The sequence below is a fragment of the Tachypleus tridentatus genome, chromosome 2 (genome assembly GCF_004210375.1).
Source record: "Tachypleus tridentatus isolate NWPU-2018 chromosome 2, ASM421037v1, whole genome shotgun sequence".
NCBI classification, from domain to species: domain Eukaryota; kingdom Metazoa; phylum Arthropoda; class Merostomata; order Xiphosura; family Limulidae; genus Tachypleus; species Tachypleus tridentatus.
The window spans coordinates 146,333,808-146,356,016 of NC_134826.1; the positions used below are offsets into that span (position 1 = coordinate 146,333,808).

At 34.5% G+C, this 22,209-nt stretch overlaps 1 protein-coding gene across 3 annotated transcripts in view; it reads right to left on the reverse strand.

The window, feature by feature from the left end:
• LOC143245314 (long-chain fatty acid transport protein 4-like) overlaps nt 1–22,209 on the reverse strand; it is a 42,348-nt gene that overhangs the window by 15,331 nt on the left and 4,808 nt on the right. For 2 of the 3 annotated variants that reach the window (XM_076491510.1, XM_076491511.1), the window contains exons 2-6: nt 21,838–21,988; nt 19,133–19,370; nt 17,449–17,607; nt 16,921–16,990; nt 5,951–6,152 (exon numbers count right to left, since the gene is read on the reverse strand). In XM_076491510.1, coding sequence (XP_076347625.1) covers nt 5,951–6,152; nt 16,921–16,990; nt 17,449–17,607; nt 19,133–19,370; nt 21,838–21,988 — 820 coding nt within the window. Of the gene's footprint in view, nt 1–5,950; nt 6,153–16,920; nt 16,991–17,448; nt 17,608–19,132; nt 19,371–20,837; nt 20,964–21,837; nt 21,989–22,209 lie in introns of those variants that run through there. The other variant, XM_076491512.1, reaches the window with a different exon arrangement.

Here is a 22,209-nt window from a genome sequence, read left to right on the forward strand (position 1 = left end):
TATTTTAGTTTTCTCACAGCATCTGGTTTATTTTGACAAAATAATTTTAGTTTGTGGATGATATTTGCATAGAAATCATTTAACTGAAAATACCACATATGAATAGGAAAGAAAAACTCTTGCCATAACCTCAGAAACTATTGTAGAAATTTGATTTTCTTGGTTACAAGCTTGGCAGAATCGGTCAAGTTTGTGACCCCAAATTAACCTTTATAGTTACCATACTGTAACTTCTTATATGTGTGTATCTTCACAAAATTTTGCAAGCTTCAGTAAGTATCAATCATTTGTAGACCAAAGAATTTTTTTTTAAAAAAAGAATACACACTAAAAATTCTCCATGAAAAAAGATGTCAAGATGTTGATGGCTCCGAGTGCAAAGTGATTTTTATATTAAGGTTAAAAAACACTTTTCTTCATCTGAGAAATCTCGAATTTCATTTGTGTAACCTCCTAAACACATTTCAATTATTTTACAGTAAAACTTATTTTATCTGTTATTTTCTCTAACATTACACTACATGATGTCGGTCAATTTGACCCACTTCACAAACACTTTATTTTTAGTTATTATTATTGTTCTTGATTTCACCTAATCTAACCTTATGTGCCATAAAAAGTTTCAAATTTTTTATTTCTGAATTACTTTTAAAATGACAAATAAAAAGTATACATGAAAAACAACAAAAATTATTTAACTGGATTTCTTTTTATTAGTTTCAACTGTCAATGATACTTAACCCTACTTTTTTATATATTGATGATACTACTTTATAAAATATTTTTTATTTAATCAAATAATGCACAAATTAATACAGAATAATAATGTGCAAAAGGCAGACAATGAATATATCTTAATTATTACAAGTATTCTGGCTTTCTAACTGCATGACAAGAGTTAATAAAAACGTTGCTAAGATCCTTAGGGAATAAAGTTTGCACTGGAAGTGAAATAAACAATTCTCTGGACAGAAAGCAACATATCATTCAATAAACCAAACACTTAATTTTCCACTAATTATAAATAATATAGTATTAAACATCAAAGAAAACTGTTAGCAATCGCAAGAGGAGTCTGGTTTTCTATTTTATAGTTCTGTAACTAAAAAGATTAAAGGTTATAAAAGTTATGCTTTGTGTGGGAAATGACAGCATTATAGTGTGTAATTTATGTTAAATTTTATACTTCTTGGAGGAATGGTAAATACATTACATAAAAGGGTGAATTTTATGATTTTTGTAACGTTTCCTGATAAGCTCAAGTACTTAAAGCTTGTATACTGTTCAAATTTGAAGTATTAGCTAAATTTTTATGCCAAATGGTTTAATTAACTTTTGAATGCAACTCACTAACACCTTGTGACATGCACTGAGTACGATGTCTGTAGCAAAAGTGTTATTTTTGTCATCTCACGAGTCAATAAAAAGTTTAAAAAAATGCTTTTACAAAAATAATACAAATAATGTGGTAGATGTAAAAGTACTCAAATTGACTAAGACAAAAAGTCTACTGCTGAAGACACAAAGTTATTTAAGAGAGAAGTTCTGACTCCAGCAGAAGTCCTTTCTTGGAAATAAGGCTTTCACTGATGCTGGTCAGCATACAAGTGCAGACTCAGAAAGACTTGTAAAGGTCTGTGATCCAAATCAGCACCTGAAAAGTAATGACACCTGAGTTGCCATAATGAATCAGCACACGTTCAGTCCAAAATCACTTGAGAGTTCCCTGTCGAACTCTCTAGACTACCAACAGCCTGATCATTATGGCTCAAGCTTTGGTGCAGACCACAAATGGTCAACCAAAAATTGATCAAGCCATTGGTAAATAACTTGCACCAGCTATCCCCATAGCAGGTGAAACAGTAGGTACTCACTGGTATAAGTAGAACAGTCAGATAATCTAAAGATTGCAGACTAAAAAGGTGGCATGATTCTTGTTTTCTGAGCCATAATTTAGTATTGTACAGCACATTGTATGGTTATAAAATTCTACTTGATTTACTAATTGATATAAGACAGTCATTAGAGCAACTAACCAAACACTGAAAGGGTTTTTGTGACACTTGCTTTCAACACTTTCAACTGCAGTTTCACTTAATGAGACATCAGCAGGATATTGGATGACTGCAGCTTATATGTTGCTGTTCTATACACTCACTGATATAAAAGAAATGGTGTTCCTTGTTTTCAAACTATCGATCAATGCAGTATATAATACATTCACTAGACATGTTACTTCCACCCCATTAAAAAGATAGGACAGTTCTTTGGCTGAGAGGGCTTTGCAGCGTTTACTTTTCAAGTTGCTGCATGGTATTATAACATTATCACTTGAGCATCAAAAATGAGGATGGTCATATGGCTAAAACCTAAGTGAGTGAGAATATAGAAATATTGCATGCTAGATTTTAATTTTCTATTGCACTTATAGTTCTCAATATGATGTTAAACTGCATCTAGCAGTAGAACAGTCAACTGATGTGGTGATTGTGAAACAAGTACTGTCTAGATACCATAGTCTCTGGGTCACCATCAGGGAATGTGTAGCCCCATTAGTCTTCATTACTGGGGGCACAGAATGATGGATAATCTCATTTGGTGGATGCTTACTGCAACTGGGACAATAATAAAGGAGACATGATTAAGTTAAGCACTACAACAATTAATATTTTGACATGTATAATCTATGGTACATCATTAATAAAAAACCACAACATTGTAAAGAGCTCTTGATAGAATTTGAAAGGACACCTTGCCCAATAAAGAAAATCAGGTGTAAATGGCAATTTCTTAATGTCAGCATTCTATTGGCTACACCCACACAAAAGTGGGTAATTGGAATTTGAGGACACTACACCAGCATGAAAAACACCTTAATATCAATTATGAAATAAAGAACTTAAAGCCCAAAATTCTCAGTCTGTGTGAAACATCTTGAAAAGATGCTGCAACTATTGTTTCAAAAGCTATAGAAATCATTTATTCAAGAGATTAGTTATAAAAAAATTTGGTTGATTTTGGACAAAGAAACTTCAAAGTGTTTGTGTGGATTTTGGACAATACCTGATAAAGTGAAGTTTGTCAAAACAAAGGTTAAACCTGTCAACATTATAATAATACAAGTATGTGTGTCGAGAGTTGAAATGAGAAAGAAGACATCGATAATTTCTATGAAGCTGATGATAGAGTGTAAAAGCAATGCAAAGCTCAAGACCTGATCATAGTGACAGGAGATTTAAAAAACAAATATTGGTTGTGTATGATTGGATAATACTTTTGGACCACACTGACCTAGAGAGAAAAATGAACTGGTTGGTGTATTGCAAATGATCAAGTGATTATGATCACATGGTACTCAAACACCACCTGAGAAGAAAATACGTGTTGACAGGTCCTGGTGATAATGTTAAAACCCACATCACCTTAAACAGAAGATACAGGAACATAATACAAAAATCAGTAACTACCATGGTAATAACTGTGGGAGTGATCACCTCCCTCTAATATGAACCATCAAGATATAATTAAGGAAATGTAAGAAGCCAAAGTGACAAAGATCAACTTTACAATTGTAATGGAAAAAGATCTGATTAAACAAAGTTACACAGTTGCTGTTGAAAACCGTTTAAGAAACTGAAGACAAAGTAATTACATTGAAGTGGTAAACTTTTAATAAAGCACTAAATGAAAGAGCCAAATATATGATTTCATTAACACTAAGGCAAAAGAAACAGAAATGGATAATGGGGGAAATCCTTGAGTTCATGGAAGATAGAAGGGAGATGAAAACCTGCAGTACAGAATAGTATAAAAAACTTGACAAAAGATTTCAATTAAAGTGTAATCATAAGAAGAAAACGACTTTATGAAATATATATATATAAATAGAGGAAAAACAAAATAATGAATATGTTATATCCATGTATTGGAATATCAAATGTCGCAGGTAAAGGTTTGGTTTGTTTTTTTTAATATTGCACAAAGCTACACGAGGGCTATCTGCACTAGTCTTCCCTAATTTAGTAGTGTAAGACTGGAGGGAAGGCAGCCAGTCATCACCACCCACTGCCAACTCTTGGGCTACTCTTTTGCTAACGAATAGTGGAATTGACCATCACATTATAACACCCCCACGGATGAAAGAGTGAGCATGTTTGGTGTGACAGGGATTCGAACCCGCTACCCTCAGATTACGAGTCGAGTGCCTTAACCACCTGGCCATGCCAGGGCCTCAGGTAAAAGAGGATGCACTGCTAGCAGATCTATAAAATCTAAGAATGATGATATATTTATAGAAAGGAAATAACGATGGAGAGAGTATTGAAAGTTTATTCCACAACAGGCGTACGTAAAGACTAGTAATGTATCAAGTCAGAAATACAAACAGTTATCAACAGAATAAAAAATGTTAAAGCTACAAATTAAATTCCAGTTGAACAAATAAACAACTTTGGTATAGAAAAGGTAAAAATTAATACTAATGAGATTTATGAAACACCCAAGGATTGCAGCAAAACTTGATCTTTACTGTGGTTAAAAATAAAACAAGAGTCATTGAATGTAAACATCATTGTACCATCAGTTTAATAAGTCATGTGACAAAGATCCTACTGAAGATGTTGATGACAAGGCCTAAAAGTATAATGAAGGCTGGAGTTCACAAAAGTTCAGTGTGGTTCTACTGAAGATCATGACACAAGAAAAGTCATCTTGATGGAGCAAATGCTTAAGAAGAGGGCATAAGCAATGGACTATCTTGTATTTTATTCATTATAACTAAACAGAGTCAAGTATATGGAATTAGTAAATATACCAGATGAAACAGATACTGAAGATAATGATTTGAGAGTTTTAAAAAACCTTTATTGGGTTCAAACTGCAACAGTGAAGACAAAAAACAAATTAAATGATTTGATCCAAATGAAGAGAAGCATGAGACAGGGCTGAACTTGTTTAATATACATATAGTAAGAATATCCTAAAAGAAGACTGAAGATTTATCAGAGCTGATCATTGGTGGACAAAATTTGAACTACTTATGTTGATGACACAGTTTCAATAAATGCTGATTCAAAAGATAAGCTGCACAATACATTTAGATAAAGCTGCTAATTAAAGTGACAAGAATGTTTCAAGTATCAACTGTAGGAACACACAATGCATGGTAATTACAAAGACAATAATTCCTGTATGTCAAAGAGAATAAAACAAAAGAAACAGATAAGGTATGTCAACAATTCCGGCTATCAGGGAAGCCAGACAACATCAGATGTTATATGTGATCATGCAGTAAAACTGAGGATAGAAATTGCAAAAGATGCATTTCTGAAAACAAAAAGTTTTCACTGGGGACAAAGTTGATGGTTTGGGATTGCTACGTTATACTAATTTTCCTTCATGCATCAGAATGTTGCCAAGTGCAGAAAAGAGAAGCAGTTCAGTTGAGGATTTCAGGGTGCATCACTTCTCAAACAAAGATATTTTGTCAAGAGCTGACCACAAGAGGAAGATCTTTGACATCAGAAATACAGTTGGAGTTTCTCAGAAATGTTGTGAGGAAGGAAACTGAAAGCTTGGTCATAAATGGAACAACTGAAGGAATATTAGATTGTTGAAGACAGACTGCATTATGTCAAGATTATTTAAATTAATTAATGTATTGGCAGAAGAGAACTGAAAAGACCATGGTCACTAATGTCCAGTTTGGATATGGTACATAAAGAGTGTATATTTGAAACTTTTGTAAAGTTGATATATTTGTCTTATTACAATTTTCTTATTTTTCTTAGCCCACACTATAAGCTACATATTCCTTACACCTTTGTTGTCTTGTTCAAAAATCCCTCCTTACACCTTTGTTGTCTTGTTCAAAAATCCCAAAGAACAATTTTAATTATACTTCAGAAAAACACATTTTAAATTTATAATAAATTAATTATTTTATAGCTACTGTTGCATTAAATTTGATACAGTCTTCCCAGAACTTGGAGGCAGAGAATTTTCGACGAAGTGCAACAGTGTCACCGTGCACTACAGCTTGACATGTAAACAAAAGGCCGGCTGCAGAATGGTATAATGGCAGGCTTGTGTAGTATATTTCATTATCTGGCATGTTCAGCATCCAACGCACACAAGTTCCCAGCCAAATAAACCTGTTGTGGAAAAGTAAATCTTGTATCATTCATAGATTTAAAGTGAAAAAATTATTCACATTTGAATTCAATAAACCCTTAAAAATTAAGCCATTGTATATTTAACCAAAATAATGTTTCATTCATTAGAAGGATTCCCAAAACACAATATTTATGTCTATTTCACCAAATATATATGTAAATCAAATACATATTTCCTAAGTAATCTTTCAGGCCTGATATTTTTATTAAAAAAAGAAAAACAGAAACAGGAAATGTTTCTGGTAATCAACAGATTGTTAAAGCTATGGATTCATTAAATAAATAAATATATCTATGAACAACAGCCTTATTTAGTTTAAACAATAAAAATTCATTTTTGTTTGTGACTGATCTTATGTGACCAAGTTTAATATGGTTTTAGAAAATGTTAAAAAAGGTCAAGGCTTTTAAACCACTTGTGTAAAACCATATAAATGTATAAAATAACAAAAAACTTAGTTTATACAATAATATGTTAAATTTCTTAACTTCAAATATAGAAATCATTGAAAGGGTAGATACTAAGAAACACTTGTGTACAAGTGATCATTGCTATATTAGGTTTGTCGATTTGCTACATACGGAGATAAGAAATAATATTTGGTTACAAATCACAAAGAACCAAATTTTTGAAGGAATGCAACAAGAATTATCTGTTGTTAAATGGATGAAGTTGATAAATATTTTTGACAAATAATTTACATACACTAGCAGTAGAATAAAACATTTAAATGACCTCAGTAGAATTATTAAAATCTTGTTAAATCTACAAGGATATAATATTCTTAGTAGCAAAATGTAGAAGTTTTATCTTTGAATCTTTTGGTGATTTCATTAACTATATTAGAAATTGTTAATTTTGAATCCTGAAATTGTGAAATCCTCCAGAATTTGTTAATTTGTTTTTAACTTGAGATTTATGTAAATTTATACATATATGTAATGGGTTTGAAGTTTTGTCCACATATTCCATATTACATTTAGTACCTGCTAAAAAATAAATTACATTTTTTATTTTACAAAATGAATTCTTGTGAGTAATTGGGTGAAAACTATTTAGAGCAGGATGTGTGAGAGCAATCTTTTTGTTATTACACTTTATAACATTAGCAGCAATATAATTACTATAATCAGCTTGCTAGGCTTAATTATAGTTTCAAAACATGTCATTAGTTAAGGCTATTACACTTAATTTCATAAAGATTAAACAATGTAATGGAAAAGTGTGACATAGTCAGCAATAAACCACATACATTGAATATATTTTAAAGAAAATTAATATTGATAAAGTAAATAAAATCAAAAGGAAGGACTGCATTAAAAACAACAAATCCAAACATCTGACTAATGATATTATAATAATATAATAATTATATTCGTTTGTTATAACATAAAAACAAGCTGAAACAAAAATAAATTAAAAGATAAACAAAAAATGCTGCACTTATTAAAAAGATCCCAGAGTAAAAGCTATAATGTGAGATGTAAAATGTACCCTAGGTTTTGGAGGTGACTGAAGAAGTAGAACCCACACTGCAGTGGGGATACACCATCTATCAGTTTTAACTTCCATTTGCTGGTCTAAAGAATAAAATAAAGGAGAAGCAATAGATACAGAAACAGAAATTAGGAAAGCAAGATGTGGGTGCTCAAACCCACAACATCCCACATCTATATCACTCTTCACTGCCTGCAGACAGTTGTGGGAAGATGACTGCTCTCCAAAAGAAAGTAAAGAAAAAATTAATTGAAAAATAAGGTTCTACCTTTTGAAGGTAAGTAATAAGTTAAAAACTTACCTCTTGAAGTTAGAATTCCAGCCTCCATTATGACAGAAAGGCACTAATTTGTAACCCAGTAAACAAATTATACTGGTATATAGCATCTCATCCACTTATCTAAATAAACTAGTATAGCACCCATTTATTAAGACTACTGTGACTATCATGTTCTAAACAAGCCTTTATATGTGGTAAGGTGTACATCCACATAAAGTAGTGCCAAGTTGTTAAATGACCTCATTCACAACTAAAAATAGTAATTAGGAATTTTCAGTAAAATTTCTCCAATTTTTATTTCCTTATATTTATTTAATACATTCTTATATTTATTACAGAATAATTTAATATTTTTATTTAAAGTTTTTTTATTAAATCCATTAACTATTAATTTTTGTATCAGTACTTTGACATTACTGATAAAATATTGTAATTTATTACAAATTTTACAATATCTGAATAACTGCAAAGTTATAATGTTTATAACAGATGTGTATGGTACATTACTATGTAAGGAGAGTTAACCATAAATTGGAAAGGCAGAATATTTTCTTTTATCAAATATACTTACATCAATACTCTTATCAATTATTTTAATTCCTAAATCTTATGCTTTCTTATGTTTATACTTTTTTTTATAGCAAAGCCACATTGGGCTATTTGCTGTGTCCACAGAGGGGAAACGAACCCCTGATTTTAGCATTGTAAATCTGTCCCACTGCTGTCCCAACATTTCTGAATCTAAAAATTGTGCTTCTGTATTAGATATTGAAGTATTTTGAATTTCTAATTCTGCTGGATTAACAGTGTTGATAACATTATTTATTTCAGGATTATTTATACTAATTAAATCATCTACATATATCTGTAAGTTAAGGTAAAAACATCTGGACTTATGCAGTTTTCAATAAATATATTCTCATAACGGTAAAGATATGAATTTGCTATACAAGTAGGATAGTCAGATCCCATCAGAACTCCTATTACTTGTTTAAAAACCTGGTTATTAAAAAATATATAATTATTGTAAATACAGAAACTTAATATATTTTTTATGTTTATGGAGCTAAATTTTCTTTCTTCCAGTTCTATGAAAGGATAACAGAAGTGTTCTATTAATGAATTTAAAACAAAGATTAAATCTTTTAATAGAATTGTTTTGTACAATGTTGTAAAACCAATTGTTTGAAGATTATTTATTTGTTTACAATTTCCGAGATATTTTAAAATAGGTTATGTTTTTTATTATTAACACTTACATTTTTTAATTTTATCAAGTAGAATATTAAGTAATTTATTTGTTTAATAATAAAGCCTATATTAGTTATAAATACAAAGTTCCAATTGGTCCATTACTATATAATTACAAAAGTCAATACACATGATGACATGGTTTCGACCCATGCGGAGAAAGTTAATTCAATGATATAAATGTAAGAATGGCCAATAAATTACTTAAATTTGTCAATAATATTAATATCTCAGGTGTTGCTGGCTGTGAAAAGGATGTTGCTTCTTCACAAAAAGATTTAAATCATTTAGTGACTTGGGCAAATAAATAACAAATGATTTTTAACTGTAATAAATATGAGATAATGCATGTGTGTTACCATAATTGGAATAACCTCAACCTGATGACTGCCAAGTATTTCAGCTGCTACAATACAACTCTAATGCTTCTTCATTTTGTAACATTTTCTTTTGTGACGCCATTTTGGATCGAAAGTGAAACAATTTGTAAGTAGGTCAAATGCATGTATGGTGCTAACATCTAGCGTTGAAGTTAGGTATCATTGAGAACGAATTAACTCGTCCGTGGCACTGTGTTACCAATCGGCTTGGACGAGTTATCTCGTCTATGGCACTGAACAGGTTAACAGTGTTATGACTGATTGATTGATTTAGTGTTTTATGGCACAAAGCAGCTAGGCTATCTGCACCAAACGTCCAGTAAAAAGGTAAAAATAAATTAAATGTAGTAAAATACATAAAAGGAAATGAAGGTAAAACAAAACATCATTGAAAAACAGAAAAAGTATAAAACCAATGTTGACACCTAGTCCACAATGTTAAGAGAGAAAACAGAGTAAGAGAAGTTGCAAAGGACTTTTTCTAGCATAATGGTAATGATCATAACCTGCCAGAAAGACTAACAGGTAAGTACAAGAACCACCGTCAGTCACCTGAAGTTGGCCTTTCCAGTTCTGGTTCCGGGTTATGTGTCATTATGGCCAGTACTAAAAGGTAAAGTAATAAAAGTTAAATGGCATGCAGCAAAAGTGTAATAGCAATTTGCCAGGATGACTAACGGGTAGTTCAAACAGATAGTTCAAACAACAGCGTTAGTCACCTGAAGTTGGCCTTTCCAGTCCTGGTGTCGAGTTATTTAATGTTCTGGCCATTTTACAATGTCAAATTGAACTAGAGAGAGTGAGACTGAAAAGAGAACCACAATTAAAAATGTGTAATGAATAAATATCAAACACTTAAATGAGGTTAAAAAGATTAATGGCCATTAAAAAACTAAAAACATTATCAAGGTGGACAGTGTCACCATCACCAATAACACTGTCCAATGTTACAGACAAACTCTGGGACAGAACGTGTTTAAAATAGTGCCGTCGTTGAGAGTCGTAACGATGGCAGGAAAGTAAAATGTGGCTTACAGTGATTTGAGTGTTACACAAACTACACATTGGTGCATCAGTTCCAGATAAAAGAAAACGATTAGTTAAAAAACTGTGACCAATGTGTAGTCTAGTTAGAACAACTTCCTCCTTCCAAACCTTACGGAAGCTAGATGGCCAAAGCCCAATATAGGGTTTTATTTAAAAAAGCTTGTTGTCACGTTGCTCACTCCAAGTGAACTGCCAGCTGGCACGGAGCCGAAGCCTTGAATACAGGACCATAGTCCATGTACAGAATAGGCACAGTGGTGATAGTGCCAGAGCAGATAGATTTAGCTGCCATGTCTGCAAGCACATTCCTGCAAATACCAATGTGGCCTGGTATCCAGAAAAACTGGATAGAAGTAGATGTTAATAAGAAATGGGCCAGTCGGTTTTGAATATCAGAATATCAGCGAAAACAGGGTGTGAGCCAACGTGAAGTGATTCCAAGGCCAGCAGAGAACTAAGAGAGTCAGTATAAATAGTACAGTCAGAGTACTGCTCAGCTTCAATATGATCCAGGGCAAGAGATATGGCATACAGTTCAGCAGTGAACACAGAAGCTGTAGAGGGGATTCTGCGTGCAACCACCGAACCTCAACTAACCATGGCAGAGCCCACAGAATCACCTGATTTTGAACCATCCGTATAAATTGGAATAGAAAGGTTGTTTGAAAGATGTTCAGTAAATAAAAGACAGTAGTTCCAATAGAGAGTATCTGCCTTTTTCAGATGACTTAAAGAAAGATCACATTTGGGGGCTGTAATAAGCCATGGGGGGAATGGGCTGACCAGTGGATTCTGCAATGTTTTCCAAGGACAGACCCAATTCATCCAATTTCACCTGGATGTGAAGGCCAAAAGGAGCAATGGCAGATCGTCTGTTCTGAAAAAGTATAGCCCACTGAGGAAGGAAAACACATCCCCAGGTGGGATGCTTTGGTAAGGAACGAAGTTTCAAAGAATACAGTAAAGACAGTTGCAAATGGCGAAGGTGCAGAGAAGGTTCATGAGGCTCTATGTATAAGCTCTGAACTGGAGAGGTGCAGAAAGCCCCAGTGCAGAGTTGAAGTCCTTGATGATGAATGGGGTCCAGCATCTTTAAGGCCCGAGGGTCTGGCAGAGCCATAGACCAGTGATCCATAGTCGGGTTTTGAACGAATAAGAGCACGATATATCTTTAACATAGAACAACAATCCGCTCCCCAACTGGCAGTAGAGAGGACACAGAGGATGTTCAGTGCTCTTGTGCATTTGACCCGTAGCTGCTTCATGTGTGGTATAAAGATCAGTTTATGGTCAAAGATAAGCCCCAAGAACTTGGTCTCTGGGACCACTGGCAGCAAAACTTCACCGATACGGAGTTCAGGATGAGGGTGGATACTCCGTTGGCAGCAAAAGTGCATGCAAACAGTTTTAGAGAGAGAAAAATTAAAGCCGTTCACCATAGTCCACTTCAGTACACGATTGAGGGCAGTTTGTAATTGCCACTCAATATATCTCATGTTCAACGACTGACACGAGATGTGAAAGTCGTCAACATAGAGCCCGTTTGCAACAGTGAGTGGGAGTTGTTCAATGATGGCATTTATCTATATACTGAAAAGTGTGACACTCAAAACACAAACCCTAAAAAAAAAGAAAAAGAAAGTGTCGAACCCACACAAACTTGGAATTTCCTACCATTAAAAATGTTAATAAATATGGGCAAATTGCCACGTAACCCATATACCCGAAGGTCTCGTAAAATGCCATATCACCACATTGTATCATTAGCCTTTTCAATGTCAAAGAATATTTATACAAGATGTTGTCATTTGAGAAAGGCTTCTCTGATTGACGTTTCAAGTCGAATCAAGTGGTTTATGGTGGAGTGCTGTCTTCGGAACCTACACTGGGTGGGTGAGAGAAAGTTATTTGATTCGAGGAACCAAACAAGACCAGCATTAACCATCCTCTCTGAGGTCTTACAGAGACAGCTCGTCAAAGGAATTGGACGGTAGTATGAAGGAATCTTGGGATCCTTCCCAGGCTTAGAGAAAGGTAAGACAATAGCCTGGTGCCAGGCAAAACATTCTCCTGCCAGATCCAGTTAAAAACAATTAGAAGAATATCAAGAGAAGCAGGAGAGAGATAGTGCAGCATGTCATAGTGTACATCATCAGGTCCAACAGATGTACTGCCAGACTGATGAAGGGCCATTTTCAGTTCCACCAGTGTAAAGGACAATTATAGTAAAAAGACAGTCATTACGAAAGGAAAGAAGTGAATGCTCTGCCCAAGTCTTGATAGCCAAGAAGGTGGAGAAACAAGCAGAAGGTCTAGATACCTGGTAAAAGCTTTCACCTAGAGTATTGGCAATGCTCTGGACATCAGCTACCACTTGGCCATCAGAGAGTAAGATGAAGAGGGGGACAGAATTGTAGTGCCCACTGACCTTTTGAATCCTGTCCCATATGACCTTGGAACTGGTGGTAGAAGATATGCTAGTTGTGAACTTAATCCAAGATTCCTTCTGGCTTTGACGTCTTACCCACCTAGCATGTGCACAGGCCTGTTGGAAAGAGATGCGGTTCGAAAGTGTGGGATATCTACGGAAAGCATCCCAAGCCCGTTTTTGAGCCTTCCATGCCAAGTGACAAGCAGAATTCCACCACAGACAAGGATATTGTGGAAAACATGTTGAGGTTTCAGGAATACACTGAGCAGCTGCATGTGTAATACAGTCAGTTACCGCTGCCACACAGTCATCTATTGATGGCCGATTCATGATGGCAGGATCAAGTTCTGCAAGAGCAGTGAAAGTGGACCAGTCTGCCTGATCCAGCTTCCACTGGGCACGTGGGTAGGGTGGTATCAACCACGGCCAGTCTCTCTCAAATTTATAGGAAAATGATCACTGCCTAGTGGATTATTGTCAACCCTCCATGAAAAATGGAAGAATAATGAAGGGGAGCAAACTGAGAGATCAATAGCAGTAAAGGACTGACTAGGTGCATGAAAGTAAGTGGAAGAACCAGTATTGAAAAGAGAAAGATTGTGATCAGAGAGCATACGCTCTACAGAGCAACCCCTCCTTTCAGAAACAGCACTTCCCCAGAGGGGATGATGTCCATTAAAGTCCCCCAGGATTAGAAATGGAGACAGCAACTATTCAACAAGAGCATCAAGGCCTGATTGATCATATGTCTCTCTAGGGGACATATGTCTCTCTAGAGAGAACAAACAGTGATGGTATGACTCAAGAAAACACTGATGGCTACGACCTCCAAAGGTGTGTTGAGTGACAAAGACAGGGTGGGCACATGCTGATCAACCAATAGTGCCACCCCTCCATGTACTCGTCCATCACACAGCCTGTCATTTCTGTACAGAGAAAACTACTGAATGGTGACTGTATCAGCAGGTTTTAGAAATGTTTCTTGTAAAGAAAGACATACAGGATGGTAGGAAGCAATCAGTGTTTTGATATCATCCAGATTGGAACGTAAACCTCGACAGTTCCATTGTATAAAGGTGGCCATTTTTAATGATGGGTTGGCAAAGTGGCTGGAGAATCCTTCTGTTTATGACCACGTCTTTTTTCCTTACTGACCTTATTTGGAAGAGGTCTATCGACCTCCATGGATCCTGCCCTGGGTCGATTGGGCTGGTCTTTGTTGTTGAAAGGGGATTATAGTGACTGAGGACGCAAACAAATGATTGTTTTGCATCGTGGGGTTGAAGAAAAAGATGTATCGGAAGAAATGCCTGCATTTGAAACCGAAGGATGTGGATCTTGAGATTTGTTGGCTGTATGGGAGGAACAGAGATGGGTGTAGAAGTTGATTCATCAACCTTTTTAACCATGGAGGTCTAAAAGCTTTTGGTTTGTTGTGAAAAAGATTCTCTTGGAGGTACAGAGAGATCTGTCTGCACTCCCACTGTAGTTGTGGAACAAAGTGCAGCAGGATATGTACGAGATGGAGTGGCGGACAGCAACTTCCGAGCCTCAGGATAACTAATGTTATAAGTTGTTTTCAAATGCTGCACTCCATTTTCCTCCAACCATTTTGGGCAAGAATGAAAGTAGGAAGGATGGGCACCATTGCAGTTGACACAATGTGGGTCCGTGTGACACTCATAGGCATCATGGTCCTTGCCACCACAATGAGCACATGTCAGGGAACCCCGACAGGATATCTTAGAGTGGCCAAACCTCTGACATTGGAAACATCAAAGAGGGTTTGGAATGTATGGCCGTACCCTGCAAATCAGATAACCTGCCTTGATGGTGGCAGGTGCACGTGGTGATGTAAATATCAAAACGAAAATATCTGTCGGCAGTGTAACTCCGTGTTTGAGAGTGGAGATGCGCCTCACTGCAGAAACTCCTTGAGTGGAGAGAACAGTGAGAATCTCTGACTCAGGGACGTTTTTCAAATCCCTCTCAACAATAACTCCTCGTGATGTATTCAAGGAAGCATGAAGGGTAACCTCAATAGGTACATCCCAATTGCCTTTGAATTCAAAAGGAGTTCACTGTGTTGGGATGTGGATGTTTCAACCAATATGTCTCCAGATCGAAGCTTCTTTACTGAATTTGGAGAGCCAGCAAGTCCCTCTGGTCTCTTCTGAATAAAAAAGGGGAACACTTGCCCTAAAGGTTTTTCTGGAAGAGAATGTAATATAAGAAAATGGGGTTACAGGTGTTACAGATGTTGAAGATTGCTGTTCAGAGTCTTCAAGATGTGGTCATTTACCTATTGACTGTTTTTTCACCATTTTATTTAAATTTTTTGTTGGAGGATCCATAGGAAAAGAGGAAAATTTTGGTACTCACTGACCCAACTCACCATGAAGCCCTACGAGGGGATGCACTACAATGTCATGCAAGGGCATTGCAGCAATGCCAGGGTTTCATGAGCACTATACCCAAACACCAGCATCAGACACAATGTTCACAACACCTGTTGAGAATATCCAACACTGGTTCTTGATTGACCCTAGCCCAAGTGGACCAGCCGATTGACCCAAGAGGGGGCCACCCAAAGGCTGTCCGTCTACAGGAATTCAAGGCCAAAGATGTGTGTTAGGATTGGACCCCTCAACCACCAGGATCCTCTCCTCCCCTTCACGGGTTGCCACGCATGGCAAACACATGGGTGGATGTTTAGATCCCAGAGGAGGTAAACTGAAAGAACAGAACCTTCTCTGGGAGGTCCCCTCACCACGTACAGGAATCTACACCGAGGGGGGAACAGTGTTATGAAGGAAAGGGATCTTGATGTAACAGTTGATCAGTCTCTAAAGCCATCCAAGCAGTGTGCTGTTGCTAGTGGTAGGACAAATAGAATTTTACCTTGTATCTACAGAAATATTGAATATATGTCTAGAGAGGTTGTTTCCATTGTACAGACCACTGGTCAAGCCACAATTGGAATATTGTGTTCAGTTTTGGATTCTTTACCTTAAGAACGACATTGAATTCTCAGACAGAGTTCAAAGATAGGTTATTAGAATAGTGGCTGGGATAGAGGGCTTGTCATGTGGGAAGACGTTGAAACCTCTCAAATTATTTTATCTTGAAAAAAGTAAAGTTTCAGAAGATCTGATTGACTTGTTTAAGATTGTAAACGGAACTGATGCTTTGACACATTTTTTGTTTTCATACTTAACAGTGAGAACAGTAGGACCAGGAAACACAAGTATTATTTTTGCAGAGTAGGAGCCATTTTCAGCTAAGACAGTTATTTTTATAACAGGATAGTTGTGGTCTTTAGCAATGGTTACCTTCACATGTCATTGAGACAGTAAAGTTATACGAGTTTCATAGAAAGCTTGATAACTATAAGAATGTTGAAGGCTGGCTTCAAGTACTGGGTTTCTTAATATCTTTAGTTTAGTTTGGAGAATGAGATATCCAAAATGGACCAAAACATTATATGGATAAAAATGAATTTTACTGTTTGTAATTGTATTATTTATTTATGACTTTACCCCAGTGTTCAAGAACATTTTTACACATGCATTAGTTGGAATTGCTTTATTAGTAAAATGTTTATTTATTATGCAAGATTACAAAACAAACATTGAGTTCAATGTGACTTAAAAGCCTCAAATCTTTCAACATTTTCTAAAACCACTGTATATAAAACATCGCTGAGACATGCAGAACCTCAGTAAGATAATAAATTTTAATGTTAATTAAAATATTTTATTAGCTAATGCAATCAAACACTCTATATTGAAAACTACATACTAGTTAACATCATGAACTAAATTTTATAGTCTTATAAATGATGCATGTATAAAACTTGCCTGCTATGTTTTATAATTGCTGCTTTAGGTAACCCTGTTGTTCCAGAAGTGTATATATAAAACAGTCGGTCTAAATGAAACCAAAAATGAGTATCTTATAATAATTACTGCTGTTTCCATACTGTTAAAATATAAATTCATCTTCGTCGTTAATAAATTAGTTTTAACAGGAATATATTTCTAATATAGAAACAGTGCATGAAATGTCAAAATAAAAGTGGGATAAAATGAGGCAAAGAAAAATAAATTGTAATTGTATTAAAAACCTATTTCTAATTATGACAAGAAGTCTACGTATACATTTCGATGGAATACAGATGTGTTGGTATTACACACCAACAAGAACCAACCCAATTCAAGCACTACTCATTATTTCACATATTTATATCTGCAACACCAAATTTATCTGCACAAATTCAGATAAAATATTAAAAAAAGAAAGAAACAGCAAACATTTAGTTTTTCTTTATAAAAATGTTAAGAATATTCAGTGAGTTTAAATTTTTTCTCAAATGTCTGTTGACTTACCACTGAAGTTAACTTGGGAAATTGTTAACGGTGAAACAGGAAGGCTATGTAGTAACAAAGTGTCAAGTGAATTTACAGAGAAACTTTTAGGATCAAAGTTCCCATAACAATAATATTTTAATCCATTTCTGTCTAATGTGTTACTGACGTCCTTAACAGCTGAAAAAAAAAAAAAAATCCACTTCAGTTTATTACAAAGTTCACACAGTCAAAATATTAAAATAGACGTTTTTTTTATACAAACAATAATAAATGTATAATAAAAATTATATTCACAAAACTTCATTAACTTGAATCTGGCATTGTAGACAAAGTGACAAGAGTACAGTATTATTTTCTGTAAAGTTACTCTTTTAAGTGCCTTTAAAAATAAAAACCAGAATACATTGAATCATCAGCAGGGTGCCCTCACTATTCCAATAATTATTCACAAATATTCACAAGCTCAGGAGAATTAGGCTAATTCATATTATTAAATGGTATTTTTCATGTTTACTAATGTAATAATACAAGAATTAAAATAAGTGTACACCTTCAGGTTACTCAAATTTCATGTTTGCTAATGTAATAATACAAGAATTAAAATAAGTGTACACCTTCAGGTTACTCAAATTTCATGTTTACTAATATAACAATACAAGAATTAAAACAAGTGTACACCTTCAAGTTACTCAAATTTCATGTTTGCTAATGTAATAATACAAGAATTAAAATAAGTGTACCCCTTCACGTTACTCAAATTTCATGTTTACTAATATAACAATACAAGAATTAAAACAAGTGTACACCTTCAAGTTACTCAAATTTCATATTTACTAATGTAATAATACAAGAATTAAAATAAGTGTACACCTTCAGGTTAATCAAATTTCATGTTTACTAATGTAATAATACAAGAATTAAAATAAGTGTACACCTTCAGGTTACTCAAATTTCATGTTTACTGATGTAATAATACAAGAATTAAAATAAGTGTACAACTTCAGGTTACTCAAATTTCATGTTTACTAATGTAATAATACAAGAATTAAAATAAGTGTACACCTTCAGGTTACTCAAATTTCATGTTTACTGATGTAATAATACAAGAATTAAAATAAGTGTACACCTTCAGGTTACTCAAATTTCATGTTTACTGATGTAATAATACAAGAATTAAAATAAGTGTACCCCTTCACGTTACTCAAATTTCATGTTTACTAATATAACAATACAAGAATTAAAACAAGTGTACACCTTCAAGTTACTCAAATTTCATGTTTACTAATGTAATAATACAAGAATTAAAATAAGTGTACCCCTTCACGTTACTCAAATTTCATGTTTACTAATGTAATAATACAAGAATTAAAATAAGTGTACACCTTCAGGTTACTCAAATTTCATGTTTACTGATGTAATAATACAAGAATTAAAATAAGTGTACCCCTTCAGGTTACTCAAATTTCATGTTTACTAATGTAATAATACAAGAATTAAAATAAGTGTACACCTTCAGGTTACTCAAATTTCATGTTTACTGATGTAATAATACAAGAATTAAAATAAGTGTACACCTTCAGGTTACTCAAATTTCATGTTTACTAATATAATAATACAAGAGTCAGTAAAATATTTTACAAAACAAATAAAGATATTTATTAATATCTATACATCTTAGTTAAAAATATCTTGCACAACCTACCATCTAGAAGTTCACTTCCAAAGATGATGGCTTTTGATTTTACCACAGTGACAGAGTGAGCTAAGGCTTGTAATCGCTGATTCGTGTTAATCAGAGCTGCCACAATTCCAATCTTAGATAGACCTAACCATAAAGCCACAAATTCAGGTTTGTTCTCCATAAACAGTGCAACTTCATCACCAGGTAAAAAGCCCTGCTCTGTGAAACAGTTGGCTACTCTGTTTGAGAAATCTTCAACCTACATTATATAATCGACAATCATAAACAAATTCAGTATTTATTTATTCCCAATAAACACATAGATCTATTCAAAATTTATACCTTTCGCTACAAGATCTTAAGTAAATAAACTTGCCACGTATGATGAATATTACAAGTCTTGTAAGTTCAGTTCAGAGCAGAAACTAAAACTTATTTTTAAAGGTTGGTTTCTATTTTTCACCATTATGTAAACTACACCTATTTAATTGTATTAGGCCCATAGATCTGGATGAACATTATTACATACTAAATACAAATGATAAAGGTGTTTTTGGGCCCGACATGGCCAAGCGTGTTAAGGCATGTAACTCGTAATCTGAGGGTTGTGGGTTCACATCACCGTCGCGCCAAACATGCTCACCCTTTCAGCCATGGGGGCGTTATAATGTTACGGTTAATCCCACTATTCGTTGGTAAAAGAGTAGCCCAAGAGTTGGCGGTAGGTGGTGATGACTAGCTGCCTTCCCTCTAGTCTTACACTGCTAAATTATGGAATGGCTAGCACAGATACCCCTCGAGTAGCTTTGTGTGAAATTCAAAACAAACAAACAAACAAACAAACAAACAAAAGGTATTTTCGTTTACACTTCACTTTAAGCATCATTTGACATCAACTAACATCAGGTTTAATAGTTTCCTGTTAGTATTACTATTAGATTTAACATTTACTAACGTCAAACCTACTTGTGTTATGTGTAACTTAAGTTAATTCTGTGAATAAAATAATATATATAGCTAAAATATAGTTCTAGTAACAACTAAACCTCAAACTATATCGATTTACACAAATTCGTTTTAGTTTGGTTTCTTTTGAATTTCGCGCAAAGCTACACAAGGGATATCTGCGCTAGCCGTCCCTAATTCAGCAGCGTAAGACTAGAGGGAAGACAGCTAGTTATCACTACTCACCGCTAACTCTTTTACCAACGAATAGTGATATTGATTGAAACACTATAACGCCCACACGCCTGAAAGGACTAGCATGTTTGGTGCGACGGGAAGATTCGTTTTGAATGTCACTAGTCCACTATATACCTCAAAAATTACATAAACAGAAATTTGGTTAATTTGCAATGCCTTCATTTTCAAATTTTTCAAAATTGGATACAACTACTTTGATTGATACTGCAAGTCACACAGCATTACTGAATCAAATTTCTAAAATATGAAAACAGCGACTGGAACTTTTTTAAGGGGCAGAGAAACGTATACATCAATACGTCCAGAAAAAATGCAACTAGTTTTATGCCTCATCACATATAATTCCAACTAAAATAAAACAAATTCAATGGTGCGTTGACAAGTATCAGAAATTTAACCCAACTTAAGTCTTTAAGTTAAGAGGCGCCAATTAAAAAAAAAACTGATTTCGACAAAGATACAATATCCTAGAAAACCTGGTTTTGATGCCTACTAAGTGCATATAGCTCACTGTGTAACTTACATTTATTAAGACGTAAATAAAGAATGGACTAGTGATGTCGAGAAAACCCACTTGTAGAGTAAAATATTTATGTAAAAACCTGACGATGACCGAAGAAGGTCGAAACGTTGTTCGCTCCTCTACGTAAAAAATTTTCTCAACCCAAACGAGCCGTTTTTACATAAAGATGAGACTACAAAATGCTGAATGTTTTAAATTTGCAGAGATGCCAACTATCTCAAATGACTGAGCATAATGATTGTAGACAAAGCCATTTCACATATATATGCAAAAACGGCTCGTTTGGGTTGAGAAAATATTTTACATAGAGCGAGCCGTTTTTGCATATATATTTCTCTACAAGTGGGTTTTCTCGACATCACTGAAAGCCCTTTCACAGTTTTTGTCCTTTTAGATCTGTCGAAAACAAGGCAACCTGGTGAACGAAGCCTCTTTTTTTTTCCAACTTGTGAACGATCGCATTGGTGTTTTTATGACGCTTAAAAAACAAGAAATACCCACCTACGCGAGTGGTGATTGGCTGACAAGTCCTGATGACCTCACTATAGATTCCCCCATGTACCCAGCACGGAGAAGCACCGCACTCAAACTGTTGGTAGACGTCGGAGATACAAATATTTTTTTATCGTTTCATGCACAAACATGATTATGGCAAGTAGCCATTTGGGCTATGTCTTTTATTTATTATCAAAATTTATTTGTACCTCACTAGAAATTTTCTTTTCACCCCTTTCAAGCCCTGGGGGAACAATTTATCACTTTATTGTATAGGCCTATATAATATATAATTATTTGGGAGCTGCAACAAGTCGTAATATTTGTCTGCATGAGCATGTAGTCGTAATGTATATACCAAAATCGTAATGGTTGGCATCTCTGAATTTGTATTCAATTATGAAAAGAAGTTATTTCAAAACATGAAAAAGAGAATGGCTTGAACTTAAATAGCTGTAAGGTAATATTTTACCTTTTCATATAGAAAACAATATAAAATACTTACATCCTGAAACGTCCATATTTGATTCTCGTAAAGAAAACAAGGCTTATACGGATGTTTTCGAACGTTAACTTGGAACAAACTTGGTACAGTGAGATTCTTTCTTTCGCATTTAGCCAAAAATGTCTTACATCGAATATAGCGGTATAAAGCCCTGGGGAAAATAAATTAACAATAACAATGTTTTATTGGGTAAGTTTTAAACAATCCTTCATTTTCTATCAATAAATCAAACTCTTAATAAAATAGGTAACGAACACAGAATTAATTAATGAAACGCGTTTCTACGTAAGTTCTAAATCTTTTTTTCTCACAACTGTATGTAATCACTACATTTTGAGTAATTATGACGTCATAAATCAAACGTTTTGTGTA